At 45.3% G+C, this 20,585-nt stretch overlaps 2 protein-coding genes across 2 annotated transcripts; both read left to right on the top strand.

Moving 5' to 3' along the window:
* The first annotated feature begins 2,326 nt into the window (after window positions 1-2,326).
* Window positions 2,327-4,958, top strand: LOC117861045 (disease resistance protein Pik-2-like). Its single transcript, XM_034744511.2, has 2 exons — window positions 2,327-2,735; window positions 2,821-4,958. Exons 1-2 carry the CDS (start codon window positions 2,622-2,624, stop codon window positions 3,217-3,219), a joined length of 513 nt encoding a protein of 170 aa, XP_034600402.1. The 5' UTR covers window positions 2,327-2,621; the 3' UTR covers window positions 3,220-4,958.
* Window positions 3,987-4,784, top strand: LOC117861044 (disease resistance protein RGA5). Its single transcript, XM_034744510.2, has one exon. It carries the CDS (start codon window positions 3,987-3,989, stop codon window positions 4,782-4,784), a length of 798 nt encoding a protein of 265 aa, XP_034600401.2.
* Window positions 4,959-20,585: the final 15,627 nt, after the last annotated feature.

The raw sequence follows: 20,585 nt of genomic DNA, 5'->3' as shown, positions 1-20,585 counted from the left end.
TTAGGTTAAGGGGTAGTTACAATGAAAATGTGAAAGTTTTGTTTCTCTTACAAATTTTACAGTAGTAACAATAAGAGTTTAGGAACCCAGATCACACTTTGAGATAAATTTGAAGTTCTAAAAATCTACTTTTGAGAGTTTTGGGATCCGGATGATAACACAAGATAAGTTCAAAGACCGTCGTGTATTTTACTCTTCCCAAATCCACGAGACCCAGATTTTCCCAAACACCCCTGGACCCTGGGTGGAGAAATTGGGGGCGGGAAAGATGTTTCCATTACTGATTGGCGTAATATGCAGGACATGGATGCCACGATCCTCCCGAAATGGTAAGCATTTTTTTCCGATTGACGGCCATTGCTCGTTCAGTTAGAGAAGAGTCAATCAGTTCCCCAGATCAAACAAGGACAGCTATTCATGTGGATTGCGCAACAAGTGCACCTGTCCTCAACGAAACTGTTGACGGGCATGGTTTTAGGAAGAAATATAGACCATCAGCTAGTCCTGGATCTGCATGTGTAGACAGGGTAAGATTGGAGCATCCTAACAAGGTCAACCATGCACAAGGGCTCTCCAATCATTCTATGCATGCAGAGGAGGTCCACGGAGAGAATCAAAGCGGACATGTTATTTCTAGTAGTATCGCGGAGCAGGAACTGTAGAGCCTCCAAGTCAAACTGCTTGTGCTGATCAGGTGAAAGTCGATTCAAGTGATAACACAGCTGAGTGGGATCAGATCAGTAAAAAGGAGCAGCAAAACTAGCGCTGAGGATCGAAAAGGGAATTTCAGTTCTTCAAGTGAAGATATTCATCGCACATGTAGTAAGCATACACGGCCAGAATGTACCAGAAACAGGAATCCTATCCAGGAGCCAGCTTTTTCTACAAATGAAGATCAATTTGACCCTACAGATATTGACAGAATCATCACTAGGTTGTGCCCCAGCGCATTGCCTCAAAAGCAAGTGTTGCAAGCAAGCGCAAATGACCTTGCTAACTGTGTCCACCAATCATGACTGCTTCCCACCTGGCTACGGGCAATACCAAACAGTGGTTACAGGTTCACTTGCCAACCAGGGCTTCACTACAACTTCACTACAACAAACGAGTGTTGCAACAACTCCTTCTGTTGTCTCAAGTTTGTCTCCTTCTGTGCTAGGTTTTATCTTTTGAGGAAAACCTAGCACTGTTGTATGTTCTGGTTTTGCTCTTGCAGGACAACCAGTTGAGCAATCACTACCTCAATGCCAATTATCAGGCACTCCCCATTCCCAGGTATATCCCTCCACTTTGGCCTTGTTTAGTTCCCAAAATTGGGAGTGCCAAAATTACTGTGCCGGCACTGTAGCACACTATAGCATTTCGTTTGTATTTGTGAATTATTGTCCAAACATTGACTAATTAGGTTCAAAAGATTCGTCTCGCAAAGTACAACAAAATTGTGCAATTAGTTTTTAATTTCATCTATATTTAGTACTCCATGCATGTACCGCAAGTTTGATGTGATGGGGAATCTTCTTTTTGCATAGTGTTAAAATTGGGAGTTAGGGGTGAAGTAAATAAGGGCTTTTTCACGTTTGTCACTGTCATACTGAATCCAGTGGCATCTTTCTTAGTGGAAATGCCTCATTTGTATCAATGAATTCGGGCCTGTTTGGCAACGATGTGTTAAAGTTTAACACCTGTCACATCGGATGTTTGGATGCTAATTAGGAGTATTAAACATAGGTTAATTATAAAACTAATTGCACAGATGGAGTGTAATTCACGAGACGAATCTATTAAGCCTAATTAGTCCATGATTTGACAATGTGGTGCTACAGTAACCAATTGCTAATGATGGATTAATTAGGCTTAATAGATTCATCTCGTGAATTAGCACAGGGTTCTGCAATTAGTTTTATAATTAGCTCATGTTTAGTTCTCCTAATTAGCATCCGAACATCCGATGTGACACTGTTAAAGTTTAACACCTCGTATCCAAACACCGAATTCTTATTCAAAGGAAGTGTCTACAAACATTCTTCACTGTTAGTGACTGTACTTGAGCATGTGCAGGGTGCACGGTCTGTTGGCATAGGATGTATAAACGGATCATCCAAAAAGCGCAAGGGGCGGGACCCTACAAAACTCATCGAACCACTGACAGGCCTGTGCTGACTCCAAATAACATGGGGCGAGTACGTCTAGTAAATTCATATGCTTATCGCCAGATGCTGAGGGTGACTTGTATTTCATAATTTTCATGAACATGGCATACTGACTTGTCTTCTTATCCTTCCCCTTTCCTTCCCTTCCTCTCCCTCTTATCCATTCACGCGCCCCAGCCCCTCCAGCTCCGCCCCGCCCCGCCCCGCCCCGCGCCCTCCAGCTCCTTGCGCTGACCCGAGGTCATCGCCCCCGCCGTCCGTCACCTTCACTGCTCCATCGCTCCATGGCATAGCGCCGCCGGCCGCTCGCTCCTCCCGCTCCCCCGGAAACAACGCGGCCGGCGTCTCCCCCGTGTAAATCCGGGCGGATCGGAACGATCAAGCCCGCCAGGTTCCACCGCTGGTTTTTCGCTCGCCCGTGGTCACCATCCTCATCCTCCACGGCGGCGGCATCCGAGAAGGGTTGTCAGAATGGCAGAGAAGATACTGGTGAGTGCCTCAGTGGGAGTGATGAACTCGCTCCTAGGAAAGCTAGCCACTCTTATGGGGGAAAAGTATGCCAAGCTCAAGGATGTGCGGAAACAGGTGCCTTTTGATCCAAATTTTTTGTTCATGGTCTCATGGAGTTTGCCCCCTTCTTTTATCTTAATTCTTGAACCCAATCCTGCAGGTGGCGTTCCTCCATGAGGAGCTCAGCAGCATGGCCGCTCTCCTGGAAGATCTCGCTGACATGGAGCACCTGGACAACCAAACCAAGCAGTGGAGGAACAAAGTGAGGGAAATGTCCTACGACATCGAGGACTGCATCGATGAGTTCATGCACCGTGTTGGAGGTTCCTGCGACGGTAAAGGATTGTTGCGCCGTCTTAAGACGCTAAGGGCGCGGCATCAGCTCGCCAACCAAATTCAAGAGCTCAAGATCCGTGTGCAAGAGGCTAGTGCGCGGCACATGAGGTACAAGCTAGATGACTGCAAGACTAGATCCGGTGGTGTTGCTGTCGACCCTCGGATATCTGCTCTTTATGTGGAATCGTCAAGACTTGTTGGTATTGATGGCCCGAAGGGATGAGACAGATACTAAACCTTAGTTACACTCATCTTCCTCATCATCTCAAGACATGCTTATTATATATTGGTATGTATGCGGAGGATCATGATATTGAAAAGGATGAGTTAGTTATGCAATGGGTAGCTGAAGGATTTGTCTGTGGAATAGATGGAAGAGATGCATTGAAAATTGCAGGGAGCTATTTTAATGAATTGGTGAACAGGAGTATGATCATCAAGCTTGTGGAACATCTTTCTTGGCGCACAGAGCGTATCTATCATAAAGTTCATGATATGGTTCTGGATCTAATTCTGTCCAAGTCTGCAGAAGAGAATTTTCTGTGCGTGGTAGAAAACATAGAGACAATCACCAGAAGACAGCATCGCAAGACTCGCCGGCTCTCTCTGCAGCTTGGTGAGGCAGGACTTGATAAAATTGCACCTCGCATGAGTCTGACACATGTTCGATCACTGTGTATTTTTGGGTTGCATCATCGTAGCATTGAACTGTTGGAGCTGAAGTTTATCCGAGCTCTGTTTATTTGTAAGGTTGATGGTTTGGACCTTACTCCAATTGGAAAACTGTCTCAACTGAGGTACTTAAATGTTCAAAGCTCCTACCATGGATCGAGCATGCAACTGCCTAAACAAATTTGTGGGCTACATCATCTGGAGACATTGGTTATACATGGGCCGTTGTACCAACTTTCTCATGATATTGTCCATTTGCCTGCTTTGTCATATTTGAAGGTTTCTGCGTGCATAGCTTATCCTGATGGGATTAGCAAGATGAAATCTCTTCATACTCTGAAGTGGTTCGATCCAAGCAAGCAGTCGGTCGATAATTTAAGGGCTCTCGGGGAATTGCTGAATCTAAGGGAGCTGTACATGCGTTTCACTGATCACCACTTCGCCACTATGGAAACACATAAGGATGCTCTGTTTTATTCCATCCAGAAGTTACTCAATGGCAATCTGAGGCATTTCACTGTTTCAGAATTCAACCAAAGGCATACAGGCTCTTATGATGGGTGGAACTCATTGTGCTTGTCAGACTGTCGTCTCGAGCAACTCCACCTGCAATTCTCGTTTCCAAGGTTACCTATGTGGGTCGGTCAGCTTAGCACGCTCAGCAGCCTGGAAATCCATGTTGACGAGCTATGCAAGGATGATATTTCTGTTCTTGCAGGGTTACCTGCCCTTGCCCATCTTGTGCTAGGGGCGTGTTATGTCCCTGGTGAAGGGATTGTCTTCAGCAGCAGTGCGGTGTTCAGATCTCTTGATTACTTCGAATCTCGTCGACCAGGCCACTCCTTCCACTTCCAAGCTGGAGCAGTGCCCAAGGTTGAGACCCTCAGGTTTGTATTGGGTGTGCGTGAAGTGAAGACGTGTGGCATCAGGCTTGCCGGCGTCGAGCATCTGACGAATCTGAAAAGTGTAGCCATCGGTTTGGGCTACTCTTGGAATAGAAGTGAAGAGTCAGATGTACCAATGATAGAGGCTGCAATAAGGACCTTCTTCGACGAGCATCATCCAGGACGCCCCGTCATTCATGTTACAAGCTACCTGTATACATTGTTGTGTTAGCGCAATCCTAGCATGCATCTTCATAAATTGTTGTGTCCTCGTGATATAGTAAATTGTGTATCTATTAACCTGCTTTTAGAAAATGTAAATGTACTACCGTATTTGAAAAATGTTACAAATAGGGTGTACCGGCTACAGAAATTTTTGGTAAAATTTTATTGGTGCAACACCTAATGGATGGTGCTCCCCTCTGGCGTACTTAGCACAAAATTGAGCTGCGGCCTAAAGTGTTGGGTACTTAGCAGTTCTTGAATTTGAGGGGTGGCCCGTTCTCACTCACTGTATGCTGGGTCCGCCAAGTCCGCCACCCTCTCACACCGTCACTACCTCTCGTAGATGAAGATGAAATTAAAAGTGGGAGAGGGTGCCTCGATAGCGGCGACTAGAGGGAAAGCTGTGGGCAATGCACAACCCCACAGAGAAATAGAGCTGGAGTCGCAGCCAGTGATAGAAGCATAAAACAAAAAAATTTGATAAAAAAAACCCTAAACCAATCAACTGCTGATTCTGTTTAGTTAAAAGATCGGTTTGCTAAAAAATACAGCGATTCTGTTTAGTTAAAAGATCGGTTTGCTAAAAAAACAGCCTCATGTAATTGTTTGCATCCATCCCATCCCTCTCAACCCCTCTAATCAAATAAAAAACTGGAACGATCCCATCCCTCTCATCCAAACACGAGATGGGTCGACCCCAACCCGAAAAGGAGGTCAGCTACAACCCAACCCATATCGTCTCAAAACCAAACACATGCCTAGTAATTTACAATGCTGAGGGTGACTTGTATTTCATAATTTTCATGAACATGATATATTGACTTGTCTTCTTAGCAGCACCTGGGATGTAGATCCTCCTTGTCCCAAGGTGGCGTCCACCATTTCTGCACTTCTCAAGCAGTGGCACCCAGGATCAACCTATGTACCAGCCAATCGCCGCACAAATGAATTGTACCAGGAAAAATTGATTCTCCATTGGCACCAGTATCATTCAGATACAAAGGCTATCATTATGGATGAATTTCTTGTAAGATTCATAAGTCAATAACATATTTCTAAATTCATCAGGTGTGAATAATGAATACCAATCTATTTCTATTCTCCTGCAGCGACGCTACAAGTGGAATTGGCAGAGCCCCTGAGCACGAAGCAGAGTGCCTGAAGCTATTTGAGCGCAAAATAGTCAGAACATTCACTTCGCTCCTGTGTGATGAGAAGCCAAGGGCTAGGGTGGAATTGGCTTCATCAAGGAAAGCTAAGGAAGCGTTTGATGCTGCCAGGTCCAGACAGACAAATTTGGATGACGAAGATGAGCACTGGGCTTCAGACGAAGCCCTGCAAGTCTCAGGCCAGAAGAGACAAAACCGATACACTGGAGGTTCTGCCCAGCACACTGCAGGCTCACGGAGCATAGCCATGCACCAAAAACTCATGGTAAGTTTTGACGTCTTTTTCGGCTAATACACGAGTGCGCTAGATCGTGCGGGTCGCGAGCGGACCGAGTAGCACAGAGGCTGCGCAGGTCGGTCAGACCGGTTCAGCAATCCGGTTAGACCGGTTTGCTAGGGTTTGGCCGGGATCGATCGTTCGAGGGGATAACAACCACACTTACGTGGTGGAGGACGGCTAGGTTTACGAGCAAACTAGCAAAGAGATAACCGACGCACTTACGTGGTGAAGAACGACTAGTTTACGAGCAAACTAGCAAAGGCCGTCGAAGCTCTCGCCCGGGAGGGACCCCGTCAGGGCGTGGACGTCGCCGGCGTGCCCTAGGTCGACCAACAAGCCTAGAACGCCATCTATAGTCGTGGAGAACAATAGATGAACAACAAGGGGGTCGGAAAAGTATTAGGGTTGAGGAAATAAAGTAAATTGTAGATTGATTCGATTGGGATGTCCTCAATCGGCCATGACCCTTTATACTTATAGCGTGGGGAGGTCTTGCCCCAGTAGGAGTTGAAGATTACATAAATCCCATGTCAAAATACAATTCCTAACTCGGATTTGGCTGGTCAGACCGCCCATCCAAACCGGTATGACCGGTCAGCCCAGGGATGAATCTTGTCGAAGCCATAACTCTCTCACCCGGACTCCAAATTAGACGTTCCACATATGCATAATTGTCTCGACGAGCTCTACGCAATGGTGAAGTACAATATGCATTTCGAGCACTTTGTTCAGACCGGTCTGACCGGCCAAGACCACCGGTCAGACCGGTTGGCCGTGTCAGACCCCGGCTGAGAGCAGCCTGATCGGCTTGATGCCACTTTTGGTCGTCAGCACATGCTCCCTGTTTCTTAGTAAAACTTGCGTACCAAGAAATATTTATATTTGCACAAAAACAATGTAAAGTACAAGTGCATTAACCATGTTTCACTTTTAAGGACGATAGTGTCTATCAGCCATATTCTTGATTCTGCCTAATATGAAGGAACCATCTTGTTGTTGATGTTTATACACCTTGTGCGAGTGAGATAAGCCTGAGTATCACTGCCTCAGCTATGAATTCTTCAAATACTAATTCAAAGTCATTCTCACACCTGCAAACTATCGTGGATGCATAAAGCGATCGAATTGCTATAATGTCAATTGGTCTTTACAATTCTTTTCAAATTGAGAATGAAGAAAGATAAAATGATTCAATATCACACCCACAAGTCATTTCAACAATAAAATAAAGTAAGGTGAGTAGTCAGCCTAAAAAGGCAAATATGACACAATTTCCTTGGAATTGATGATGGCCAGATTACTCTTGAACCCTTCTTGTTTACTCTTGCTTTATATTTCAATGCATCTTGTATTATGCAAATAAATGACAACTGACTTTCCTCAACTACCAGCGTTGGCTCCAGCAAATTCCGAAACTTTATTGGCCAAAGTGGTAGACATAACGATTAGACCGGTCTGCCCAGGATGCGCTCTCTGACATTGCCAAACATCAGCCTTTAAATATAAAAGCGTCCCCATGGATGTTATAGCCTGATGTTTGTTATGCCAGAGTGTTAACTTTTGATTCTCACGCCTAGGTATAGGATTGTATTTATCAAATACGATCTCTAGGCATTTATAAACATTCAATGATCCATTTACGCATGGATATCTTCTGCACTACTAGCAATGAACCATCAAATGTCTCTGTATGATTTATGCTCATAGATTGCAATCTTTCTAGCTCGAACTGAAAAACTAAGATTCAACTTAATTCCTAATGTTGAAGCTTTCAATCGGCTAAGGATCAAAACCACATCATGTGATGAAATAAAGACATCATCAACGTGTGATGAAACCTTTTGAAAACCGATCAATCATAATTTCCATGAGATAAATAAGCCATACCGGTCAGACCGGTTCCAGATGGCGGTCAGACCGGTGCTCAGGATGTACCCTCTTGCATTTCTAAACATCGGTCTTCTCTTATGAGAATGTCCTTTTGGACACTGCGACCTGATGCTCATTATTCCAGAGTGACAATCCTGGACTTCTTATGTCTAGAGCCATGACACATAATAGAATTCGAGAGAATCCTCTTGACTTCTATTAACAAAAACATCCAATGACTCATTTAAGCATAAATATTTGCTATACGTTCAACAATGAGCCATTAAATATTTCAGCATGCTTTCCAACCATGGATTCCAAAATTTTTAGCCTGAGTAGAGAAATTTCATATTCAGCTTAATTACTAATGTTAAATACTTCAACCGGCTAAAGATCTCAAAACAACAGCATTTGGTGAAATAAAGATAGCACCAATGTTTTGAAAACACTTTGCAAGCCAATTTAGTAAATACAAACTCCATGATGGCAAATTACTCATTTTGCTAATATCTTGCCCCTCGAGCACTTAAAGCACTAGTAAGGTAAAAATGATCTCTCATCGGGAAGCCATTACTTTAGGACGATGATCAAAGAGCTTCATCGACCATATACGTTGCCAAGGATGATAATTCAATATCATTCATAATGAATCCATCCGTAAGAATATGCACAGCCAGAAATAAAAGTATATAGAGATATATAAATTCAGGAATTAAAACCATCTCTAAGAACTAAATATTTCGACTTTTGAAATTACACCTATTGCAATTTAATTAATGTGCATAGCAATTTGGTGACAACCCTCTATGATATAAAGACCCATATGACCAAGGATCAAAATAAGAGTGTGAGGGACAACCAGACATATCCAAGGATGAATTCCAAGATATAGGCACATATGGTATTTGTAAAGCAAATGGATGAGGTACTGACCAAAAATTTTGATGATTTGGTGTAAACCTTAGTTTTGGAGATTGTCTCTCAAACTCCCTCTTCTCCTTCAACTGTGTTACACCCTTTGCTTGAACATCATCCTTGCTTTGAGTTTGAATGCTTCTTTTAGGAACCCATGCCATGCTCTTCTTTCTCAAATCTTGAGCACTAAGCTTTTGCAGCTTCTTCTTCTGCCAATTTGATAAACCAAGTGGATGGTTTGACTTTGCTTCAGTTTTGGACAGCAATGCTCTTTTCTTGTTTTCTGCCTTGTTCAACTTCTTTTGTCAGATTTGGCACTTGGAGGATCAATGGCTGATCTTTTTATCATCTTTGCCATCACTAGCCGAAGTACCTAACATGTTAATTAGCTTTTCATTAATTGAATTCCGATATGAACTTTTACCTTTGCAACCATCTCTTTTCACTCGATAAACTTGCTTGACAACCTTGTTCTTATTTTGAACACTAGACCGATCATTTTCCTCAAATTGGTCATTTTTCACATATGGCTGCCTTGCACATGATGGTTCTCTAGGCGCTACATACTCTACATGATATGGTCTAAAATGTGAAGGAGTATGCACCCATGGATCATTCCACCCCCATAATGAGTAAGGATAAAAACTAGTGGGATGTGGAGCACATGGAACTAGCATTGATAGCCTAAAAGGAGGACAGGATGCCGCTGAATAAAACATTTCTCCTTGCCAATTCCCATTCCTAGAATTACGTTTAGGAGGCAATCTTGATAACTTAACATCTTTTAACCAATTAGCACGCTTGGCCTTGTTATCTCTTTGATATTTAGCCAGAAGTTCATTAAATGTGAGCTTCAGCTTTTTAACATTGTGCTTAACACGGTTTTTACCCCCATTCACTACAGGATGCTCAGGCCTAAAGCGTTCCCACATCGGCGGAGACTAAATGTGTTAGAAATATCAGTCCCAGGAGGCTGATAACACATCTATTTCATCAGATAGTTCAGAAACCGTATAAGTCCCGAAGGAGCGGGAGGGCGAGCCATCCCCAAAGGAGAAACAAACAGATAACGATACAAATCCAAACCAAAGTCCAGTCAAAGTCTGAACTGCAGTTGGAACTAGGCGACAGTGGAACCATCTGCAAAGGCCAACACCACAGGCAGTGTTGGGTGCTGAAGCGACCTTCTACTCAAAGTCCTCGGTGACATACTCCAGGTCTTCCTCTGGAGCAACAAAGCAAGGGTGAGTACGAAAGTACTCAACAAGTCCAACCCCATCCACAGAGCGGGATACAAGCAAAAGTATGCACAGGATGTATATCAAGGATAAGGTTTAGGTTTATTTGCAATAAAGCCAAGTTTTCTAACACATGCAAGGGTTTATTTTCAAATGGTTTTTGCAAGCAATTCCATAATAACCAAATTAAGTAGTAGGGTTGATCCTACTCAAAGGATCCAAATTTTAGTGCTACTGGACTCCCCGTCCAAGGTAGCTCATGGCACAACAGCCGAACACTTCCCAAAAACCAAACTCACACCATGAAACTATCCCTTTCCCAAGCACTAGTTATGTGTCCAAGCCGTAACTCATCCAATACCGTGGATACGACTACCTGGATAGATTTTAACTCTGTAGAGGTTGTACACTTTTCCCACAAGTAGGGTACCGCAACACGAACACCTTAGTGCCGGGGCAGATCTTATCAAAGCCATTACCCAACTTAGCTAAACTGTCTAGCCATCACGGAAGCAAACCAAGGGGCTAACAATCCTAGGGAGGTCTTAGCCAGGATCTAAGGTCATACAGGGTTTAGTCCCGCTCCATGGTCTCCCGTTGCTCACCAGCTCTCCTGACGGCTATCAGACTAGCTAGCAGGGTTTATGCTAAGCTGTTGCCACATACAACGGTCGAGTGGGTTGCACGATAGTTGGGTTAGGCAATATGGCACATCAACTCGGTCCTTAGCTGGGACAAGATGGATATCTCCCAACCTTGCTCAACCATAGAGGTACGAGCTCAACATTTCGGTACTCCACACAAGAAATTGTTGGGATACGAGGTAGGCTACACTAGCGCAATTCAAAAAATCTACCGCGTATAACCAGGAAGAACTGCCGTATAAGGATCACGGGATTACCACTCGACGCACTACTGGTGCGGAAGATGTAGATATGCGTCGATGCAGTGAAGACGATCACGTAGTCGTACGTAGTCGATCAACGTAGTTGTACGTAGTCGATCACGTCCAGCAGCTCCTCAGCAGCTCGTCCACGTGCAACAAGATCGCCTCCGGTACCGCGGCTCGTCGTTGGCTCGTCGTGGCTCGTCGGCGGCTCGTCGGCGGCTCGTCCAAGTGCTGCAGGCACAACACCTCCAAGGTATCCACACGTGCAGGGAGGAAGCGTCGCAAGCCGGACTGCTAGATCCACGAGTTGCAACAGGCGAGGGCGTGGGAGGCGCGGTAGGTGTGTTTCGCCAAAAAGGTGTAAACCCTAGGGCGCCCTCACCCCTCTATTTATAGAGGTTCCTGACGGGCCTCTGGATCCGAGGCCCATTAGTACATCTAAACCTAATCCAACTCGGATCTGATCCGAATTGGGCTTCCAGCCCCTTAAGTGTGTGACCCTATGGGTTCGGATACGTATGGACATGGCCCGAGTACTCCTACTCGGCCCAATAGTCGGTAGCGGCCTCTAGCAAGACGTGCCAACTCCTATACGCACACGAAGATCATATCAGACGAACCATCACAACATAATATACATACTATTCCCTTTGCCTCACGATATTTGGTCTAGCTTCAAGCCGACCGCTCTTTCTCGATCCTGTGATTCGGAATCCCTTTGTAGGTTAACTCTTAACCGTACGTAGCATGGCCATGCATTTTCGGATCCGATCACTCGAGGGGCCCAGAGATATCACTCTCAATCAGAGAGGGGCAAATCCCATCTTGATTGACCATGTCTCATAGCATGCTTCTTGACAAACCCGAAAGCTACCTTTATAACTACCCTGTTACGGCGTAGCGTTTGATAGCCCCTAAGTAGGTCGATCCACATCTAGAATACATGCGACAATCTCAGGTCTAAGGACAAAGCGTATATGTTGTTTAAAGAGAGAACTACTTCTCGTGTTAGGTCAGTCCTAGCACATGTCTCCACATGTGTCCACATTATTAGTTCAACATCTCCATGTCCATGACTTGTGAAACATAGTCATCAACTAATACATGTGCTAGTCTAATATTCATGTGTGTCCTCACATGAACTCCGACTAGGGACAACTTTAGAATAACCATACAAGTAAAGAGTTTCACATACAATTCACATAATTGCAAATCAATTCAAGTAGCCTTCAATGGATATTCAATGATACAAATCATGGATACAAATGGAATATCATCATCTCTATGATTGCCTCTAGGGCATACCTCCAACAGAAATACCCATCCATCTCATCTAGGCAACTCTTTCATTTATTCCCAGACCTGTTTACACATTGGAAAAACACTCACACTTCTAGTTGTTAACAAAGCATGTGATAGTCATATTGGAGTGGAGTAACAAGTCCTAAGCAATCTAGCAGTAATTATCTTCTGAACAGAGCGAGTCATATTTAGCGATAATTATAGGACAATTCAAGGAATGTTTATAGCAATTAAGGGGTGGCTATCCAATTGTGTTTAGCAATAAAACATTGTGCAATTTTATAAAAATAGGCCAACAGGTTGTGTTTGAAAAACTAGGACAAATACGTATCAAAGGGTGACATTAGACTTGCCGTCCTCGAAGTCGGCCAGGAGTTCTTGCTCGCGGGGTTGGTTCTTGGGCTCAAGCTCGTAGTCAAACTCCTCCTCAGGCTCCTCCTCGGGTACTCCCCGATCTACGGTACACACAAACAGGCACACAATAAATAAATAAAAATTAAAGCTTTTCCCGTTGAGCTTGAACAGAGAACGTGAACGGTAATTAGAGGAAACGAGTTTGAGCATGTAATTCAGAGGTGACTTGGTGGAAATATTTTAGAGAACGGCGTGATCGAATTTGGGATCGAACGGAGGTGGTTTGGTGCATGAAATGATGAGTTAACGGGGTATTAGGGGATTAAAACAAAGCTTAGGACCAAACTTTAAGAACCAGGGACCTATTTGCAAATATTTCTAGGAGGTGGAAGGGCATATCCGTGAGAAAACTTTGAGAGAGGTGGGAGGGCTGGTTCGCGAATATGGAAAATGAGGGGGTTAGATCAAAATTGGGGGAAAAGTCTTGTTCTTCCTTGGTCCTGTGCGTGACAGGGATGGAGGGAGGGAGGGGGGAGGGGGGCTGCCGGCGGCGAGCTCACGGTGGGGGAAAAGGGGGAGGGGATCATGGAGGTCCCATTTTGCCTTTACCTTGGGCGAAACGGCTAGGGGAAGGGGGTGGCCGGCGGTAGCTTGGGGCGGCCAGAGTTCTTGTCGGGCGGCAGCGAGGGGGCGCAAGGGACAGTGGGGGAGGCACTGGTGGCTTGGACAAGGAGGTTAGGCGGCGGCTGGGGCGTCACCCCCATTTTATAGGCCGGTTGGGGAGGAAGAAAATGAGCCACCGGTTATGGGCCCCCGGTCCAGCGAGCTTGGGCGGCCGGTGAGGTAGGGGATCGGCGACAGGAGGGGCCGGCGGAAGGCGAGTCACGACCGCGGCGGCAGCGTCGGATGTGCTACCGGCGGGTAGGGGTCCCAGGCGTGGCCTACGCAGGGAAGGGGGCCAGGCGCACAGCGCCGGCTAGGGCGCAGGTGGGGCTGGCCAAGGGGAGGGCCAGGTGCGTGTTTGGGGCCTCGGGGAGCCGGCTAGGGAAGGGGCAAGGGGGAGGCGCGGTGCGCCGGGGGGGGCTGCGCACATTGCTAGGAAGAAGGGAGGAGGAGGAAGAAAGAGGAAGGAGGAAGAAGAAGGAAGAAAGGAAGAAAAGAAAAGGAGAAAAGAAAAGAGAAGTGAAAAAGGGAGAGAAAAATAAAAGGAGAGTTGGCGGGAAATGCGGAAACGGTCGGGCACATATGAGATTTTTGTTTGAGCGCGCGGCGGAGAAAAATGAAGGAAGGAAATCATGGCGGTTGGCTTGGTTGCCGGGATGGCAAAATCGCCAGAAAGGTTAGAAATTTTGGAAGCTCAACGGTCGAAAGATTTTGAAAATAATTTTAACGAGTAATCTAAGAGTGGTGATTTTTACGGATGTTACAAACCTACCCCACTTAAATTGAATCTCATCCCCGAGATTCGGCTGAATTCTGAACAGATGGGGAAACTCTTTCTTTAACGCGTCTTCGCGTTGCCATGTAGCTTCCTTTTCTCCATGTCGGCTCCACTGAACTCTGCAGATCCTTACTGTTGAATTCCTTGTCCTTCTGATGATAGTATATGTTGGCGTTGAAAATCGACCGATGATCCCCAGCGTCCGACACACGACCCGGGAGAATCTACTTAACTCCTGTTCGAGTTATCGCCTTGGTGCGGTTCGCGCGGCGTGCCAGTCAATCTGACCTGTTGATTGACAAGAAAATGAAAGTATTAAATTCTAGGGGCTCCGATCGGCTAAAGTTCCGATTTGTCTTTAAAAGCGTATCGGCGAATCGACCGATTTACTGTAGAGGTGACCAGCTATAAAACAGCCGATACCGTGTAACGATTGTAAAGAAAAGCTACTAGAGCAAACTAAGCAACGCTAGAGAAGCAACACTTGGGATAGATCTAATCGGCTGTATGATAACAAAGAACGAAAGCAATAAAAGCCGACAATTCGTACCTGAAGCTAGATAACTGATAATAAAAACTAAAATAACAGGTAAGACCTACGATTCTAGTTGATATCGATAACTGGTGAATAAATCTAAACGAAACAGCAGCGATGCGTCCGAAGTTAAAGCCTAGATATTACTCGATAAGCGGAACTTACAGAATCGGCCGAAGATCGTGTTGATGCAGTCCTGCCAACCCGTACGAACTCGTGAAGAAAAAAGGTGTTTTGGTGAAGTCGCCGACTTGAAAGTAAAGTACGCTGCCTCAGCCTCAGTCAGTGCCCAAGATCGGATGTTGGGATACCAATTAGAAGGATGAAACGCGAACTAATTATTAGAAAACTAATTGCATAAGCCGTAGCTAATTCACGAGATGAATGTATTAAGCCTAATTAATTCATGATTAGCAGATATTTACTGTAGGTCAAATCATGGATTAATTAGGCTTAACAGATTCATCTCGCAAATTAGCCTTCATTTATACAATTGGTTTTGTAATTAACCTATATTTAATACTCCTAATTAGTATCTAAATATTTAATGTGAAAGGGACTAAACTTTAGTCCCTGGAACCAAACACCCTCATAGCCTGGCACAGTGGCAGCAAAGTCACCCTCCGGTAAGCAATGGCAGTTCATGAACTTAGCAGGAGCTTGTTTCCTTCTCGTTTTTCTTTCTTGCCTTCTCTTATTCTTCCTCAAAAACTATGGAGGGACTCAAAGTGGGCTCCACTATCCGAGAGGTGGTAGGGGAGCTTGAGCTCCGCCCGCCCCACCGCTAGATCCGCCCCTGCCGGTAAGTCACCAGGCACAAAAGTAATATTTGCCTTTCTTTTTCCCTGGTGGCTAAGTGTAAAATTTGTAGTGGTTTACTGTGCACTTGTGCATATTCATGTCAATCAAATAAAATCTATAAATATAAATTCACCCCAAAGAAGCTATAAATCTATATGAAGCATATACCCTATACATGTCAAAAGTATTTCCATTTGACATTAATCAAATTATCTCACTACTAATAATAAAAATAGATGATAGCACCGTGCAATATAGATACAAAGATAGTGCAAAACTTACTATTCACGTAATTTGTACACACCCGTGATAACCAGGCCGCCATAAAATGGATAATTTATATTATTCGCTTCGCTCTTCGTGAAAGCATCCAGTCACAACCCAATTGACAGAGGAGGCACCGACAACAAAGATGGATCCCAATTACACACAAGGAATAAAGAAGATGGACTCCTACTATGATCCTTCTGTAATCCTATTAGAACTCATACCATGTAATCCTACTATGACTCCTTCTTGTAACCGACTAGTAATTCCCCCTATAGTATATAAATGAGGGCAAGGGTCCCTAAATCGATAGGCGAAGATCTCATAGAACCACATCAAATGATCAAATTCTCAACATCAAATAACAACCAATCGCAAGGCGCAATATACAACACCCCAAACAAGATGTAGGGTATTACGTTACTCTAGCAGCTCGAACCTATATAAATCTGTGTCTTGTATCCTCGCTTTTACCTTCGAGTTCCAGGTCCGACGATCCCAAACCAACGAATCTACTACCGAGGACCCCTCGGTAGGTTACCAGGTATAAAACACCGACATCTGGCGCGTCAGGTAGGGGTGATTGTCGAGATCATCGAGCGAGCTTGAAGGAACTCATGTTAAAAATCAATCTACTCGAGGAAAAGCAAGTCGCCGAGTTCCAATTCAAAGCGGATACAAGAAGCTTGCGAGAGATCAATCGGTTATCGGCTTGTCTACATGCAAAAAGCTACAGCACTAGTCGCACTGCTATAGCTGATCATCCTCCATGGCTCCGTGCGTCGCTCAAGGTTGATGATCCGCTACTGCTCCACACCCGTGAGAAGGAAAAATATCGGCGGAATTATTTTTCCGTCTTCGAGTTGAAGTCACGAACGAAGGCATCTTAAGCTAATTGCCTTCGGTTGCCGAATCCTATACTGAAGCAATGAAGGCCAATCAATATTCCATCTACTGCGCGTGCATGGATTGAGGAAACTATCTATTGACACCATTTTTTAACACATGTCGAAAAACTAATGTCAAAAGGAGGCCGAGGTGCTGATACGTGGTGGAAGAGCAACGGCCAGGGAAATCAGCAGAAGGAGTCACCAATTTTCAGCCGATGGAAGATAATGGAGACTCAGCTGATGAAGACAGCCGATGCGGATGGAAGGGTTCCAGCCGATCCAGCTGATGAGGACAGGGGGGCTCAGCTGATTCCGCGTGAGGCGAGCAGGACTCCAGCCGATCGGGGATATTGGAGGTTCGGATGATAGAAGGCAGAAGAGAAGCTGGATCGGTGAAGATATCCTGACTTTTATACAAGTTTTTTTTATTTAGTGTCCGTACTCTTGTATGAATCGTTTTTATTTAGAAAGTTTGTTTTTTTAAGTTACAGATATTGTATCGCGTCGTAATCGACTAGGATTAGGGTTTTTGAGGTTAGGCTACAAATAGAGACCCTACGAGGTCTAGAAAAACACATACACATCAATAAAAACAAATCTATTATTGTCGCAATTTACTTTCAAGTCGGCGACTTCGCCAAAGTTTTTTCTCTTTTCACGAGTTCTTTCAAGCTAGTGGGGCTGCATCAACTTGATCTCCGACTGGCCTATGAGTTCCGTGTCTACCGAATAATCTCCAGGCTTTAACTTCGGGCACATCGCTGTCGTTTCATCTGGATTTATTCAAGTTATCGATACTTGCTAGATCTTCAAGTTCACCTCGTTGTTCTAGCTTTTATCACAATTATCCAGCTCGTAATAGTTTCAGATCGGCTTCTTACTCTGTTTTGCTATCAAGGATACATCGTATAGCCGATTAAATCTATTTCAAGTGTTTTCCTCGTAGCACTGTTTAGGTTGCGCATTATCGTTTCCTCTGCAGCACTTACATTGGCTGACCTAGCCGATCGTATATCTCTATTTCAGCTAATCAGCTGTTACGATCTTCATAGGGCCAATCGGCAAACCAGCCGATTCGCTTTCATATTTGACATCCGGATTATCCTTGTCAATCAGCAGGTCAGATTCATTGGCACGCCGCGGATCAACAGGGCTTCAACCCGAACAGGAGCTAAGCAGATTCTCCCAGGTTCGTGTGTTAGCGCGTGAGGATCGCATCTCGATTTTCATGTCAACACTATCAGCTCAAGCACTCTCCGTGTAAAGCTACTTTTTGGAGTTTCAGTGCACGTACCAGGTAGGCCACCGAGAGATCTATTCCTCTTCACAACACGTATTGAAGAAATGTACATGAGACTTCAGCATGCATGACTGCGCTGGCTCTCGGCGACACAATAATGACTATCTAAAAGTTCTCGTCTTGACTACAAACTAGTCGAGTGTGGGTTCCACGTGATCAACAAGTAGTCGGGATCGACTCCGACTAGCCGACTTCATCAACAACTGTCACGGCTTCACAACGAACGCCAAGGCTTCGTCGACAATCGTCCACAAATCAAACTAAATCACTTTTTTTAATTATTTTATATAATTTTACAGCTTGTTTTCCACATACATGGCAACGCAATTTTTGGTTGCTAAATGTTATTATTAGTGATAGAGATAAGGTATTCACTAGCAATTTTTGGCGAGAGTTATTCAGGCTCACTGAAACCACCTTAAATATGATAAATATGAGTTCATCCTATCACCCTCACATGGATGGGCAAACAGAGAGACTTAATCAATGAAACTTACTTGCGATGCATGGTTCAAGATTGTCCATCCAAGTGGGCTAAGTGGTTGTCATTAGCGGAACATTGTTACAACACCACGTATCACTCAGCGTTGGGCAAAACTCCATTCGAGGTTGCTTTAGGAAACCCAGACATTTCTGTGTTCCATCTGAGTCTAATGTGAAAGTACCAGATTTGGTGCGGTGGCTTTAGGAAAGATCTTTAATGAACAAATTGGTTCAACAATATTTAACTCAGAGCTCAAAGCAGAATGAAGGCACAAGCAGATAAGAATAGAACAGAAAGGTCATTCGAAGTTGGAGATTAGGTATGTTTGAGGTTACAGCCATATGTGCAAGTCTCAGTTGTAAGGAGATCCAATCATAAGTTGAGCTTCAAATATTTTGGCCCCTAAATCGTTCAGAAGGTGGGAACAGTGGCATACTAGTCTGCATAAAGTGGGTAATTCAGTAACTCCATATGGCCTCATTCGTTGGTCTTCCTCGCCGGCGGATTGGACTACTTGGTCGAATTTAAACTATCTGCATCAGAGGTTTCCATTACAGCAGCTTTGGGGCGAGCTGATTTCCAATGGAGGGGGAGTGTCACAGCCCAAGTGACAGAGGAGGCACCGACGGCAAAGAAGAAGAAAGGAGAGTAGTAGTTGGGCCAAAGGCCGTGTAAGTAGCAGCCTATGAGCCCATGTATCGTCTCTGTGGGCTGAGAGCCGGACTGGATATGCAAGCGCTAGAGAACGCTGAAGGGGGGGCATGGAATGGAGAAAACATCAAACCTATCCTACTGTTCTTCTTCTCGCTGCCGGCTGCGCAACTCTGTCCAAAGCTCGCCGGCGCGGCGGCGCGCCGCCAGCGTAGTTAGGACCATAACACATCCGAAATCATAAAGGCATAGAGGGGAGTATTTACGACCTGTAGAAGCGTCTTGTATTTCAAAGGTGAGTAAAGGGGAAAAAAAAATTGGGTGCAGGAACGGACGCGTGGCGTCCTTTTCTACCCGACGCTCAACGGCCTTCCGCTGGGGAATTGATGCTCAGCTCAGGCTCGAACGGACGCCGCTCGCCGTCACCGCCTTCCTCGGTTCCTGTGGGTCTTGTGCAAGCTCCAGGAGGAAGGACCTCTCCCGCACGCTCCGGTTCCTGCTGCCCGTGCCTCCGTGGAGGCCTCCCACGCCCTGGTTCCTGCAGTCCCCTGGAGCACTTCATGATTTTCGATTTAAAGTTGTTATAGATAAACTAAGTCGTTCTGTTTCTACAGGTCCATGCAATATATATGCAGGATATGATCATCAATCTCTTTTACATTGGTTACTGGCATTGTTTTGAAAAAGATTTCTGCCTTTGAGTTCACTGGAAGTTTCTTAATCTTGACAATCGCCAAACAACAGATACTGGTTTAGCAGCTCTTACACGTATATGCTCCTCATATTTCCTACTTGGAGGCTTGGAGCTCGCATAACTGATGGTGGCACGCTGACAGTTGTAAATGAGATGACAGAGATGCGTTATTTTTACTGTTATGGATCACCGGCGGATTTTAACACTCGGGCGTCGGCGGCGCACCGCTGGCTTGGCGTGCAGCTGGGACGGGCGGGCAGCAACCGTCACGCCGCGCGCTGTCAGGTCCCGGACGGCGCCGTACGCACGCACGCAGGCGCCAGCCGAGGAGGGGAGCGCCGCCCGGTTTTTTCTATTCTTCGGCCCGCCGGCTGCTGCTCGTGGCTGCCTGCCGACATGGGTGTGCGTTTCCGCGAAGGTGCGTGCAGTGCAGGCCTGGCGTGGCGTGTCGCCGCCGCGGCCGCGCGCGCACGCGGCTGCCAGTTTTGTTGTCTGACTCCATTTCAATTTGGAACTCGGAAGCTTTGGCTAGTCCGCAGTTTTGCGCCCTCCAAATTTTAGGCCCGTTTGGCAGTTCAGATTCTAGCGAGACACACTAATCACTGCTAAATGGGCAAAGGGTGAAACGTTTCTTGTAGAAACGGTTCCAAGTGATTCAAGTTTTTCTGCTTATGAATGTGAATCGGTGTAAACGTGGTTTCGCAGTGATTCTGATTATGCAGCCAAACA

The sequence above is a fragment of the Setaria viridis genome, chromosome 6, assembly GCF_005286985.2.
Source record: "Setaria viridis chromosome 6, Setaria_viridis_v4.0, whole genome shotgun sequence".
In the NCBI taxonomy this organism is placed as follows: Eukaryota; Viridiplantae; Streptophyta; class Magnoliopsida; order Poales; family Poaceae; genus Setaria; species Setaria viridis.
Note: the sequence above shows the minus strand (reverse complement) of the source record. Positions and strands in the feature narration are given on the sequence as shown.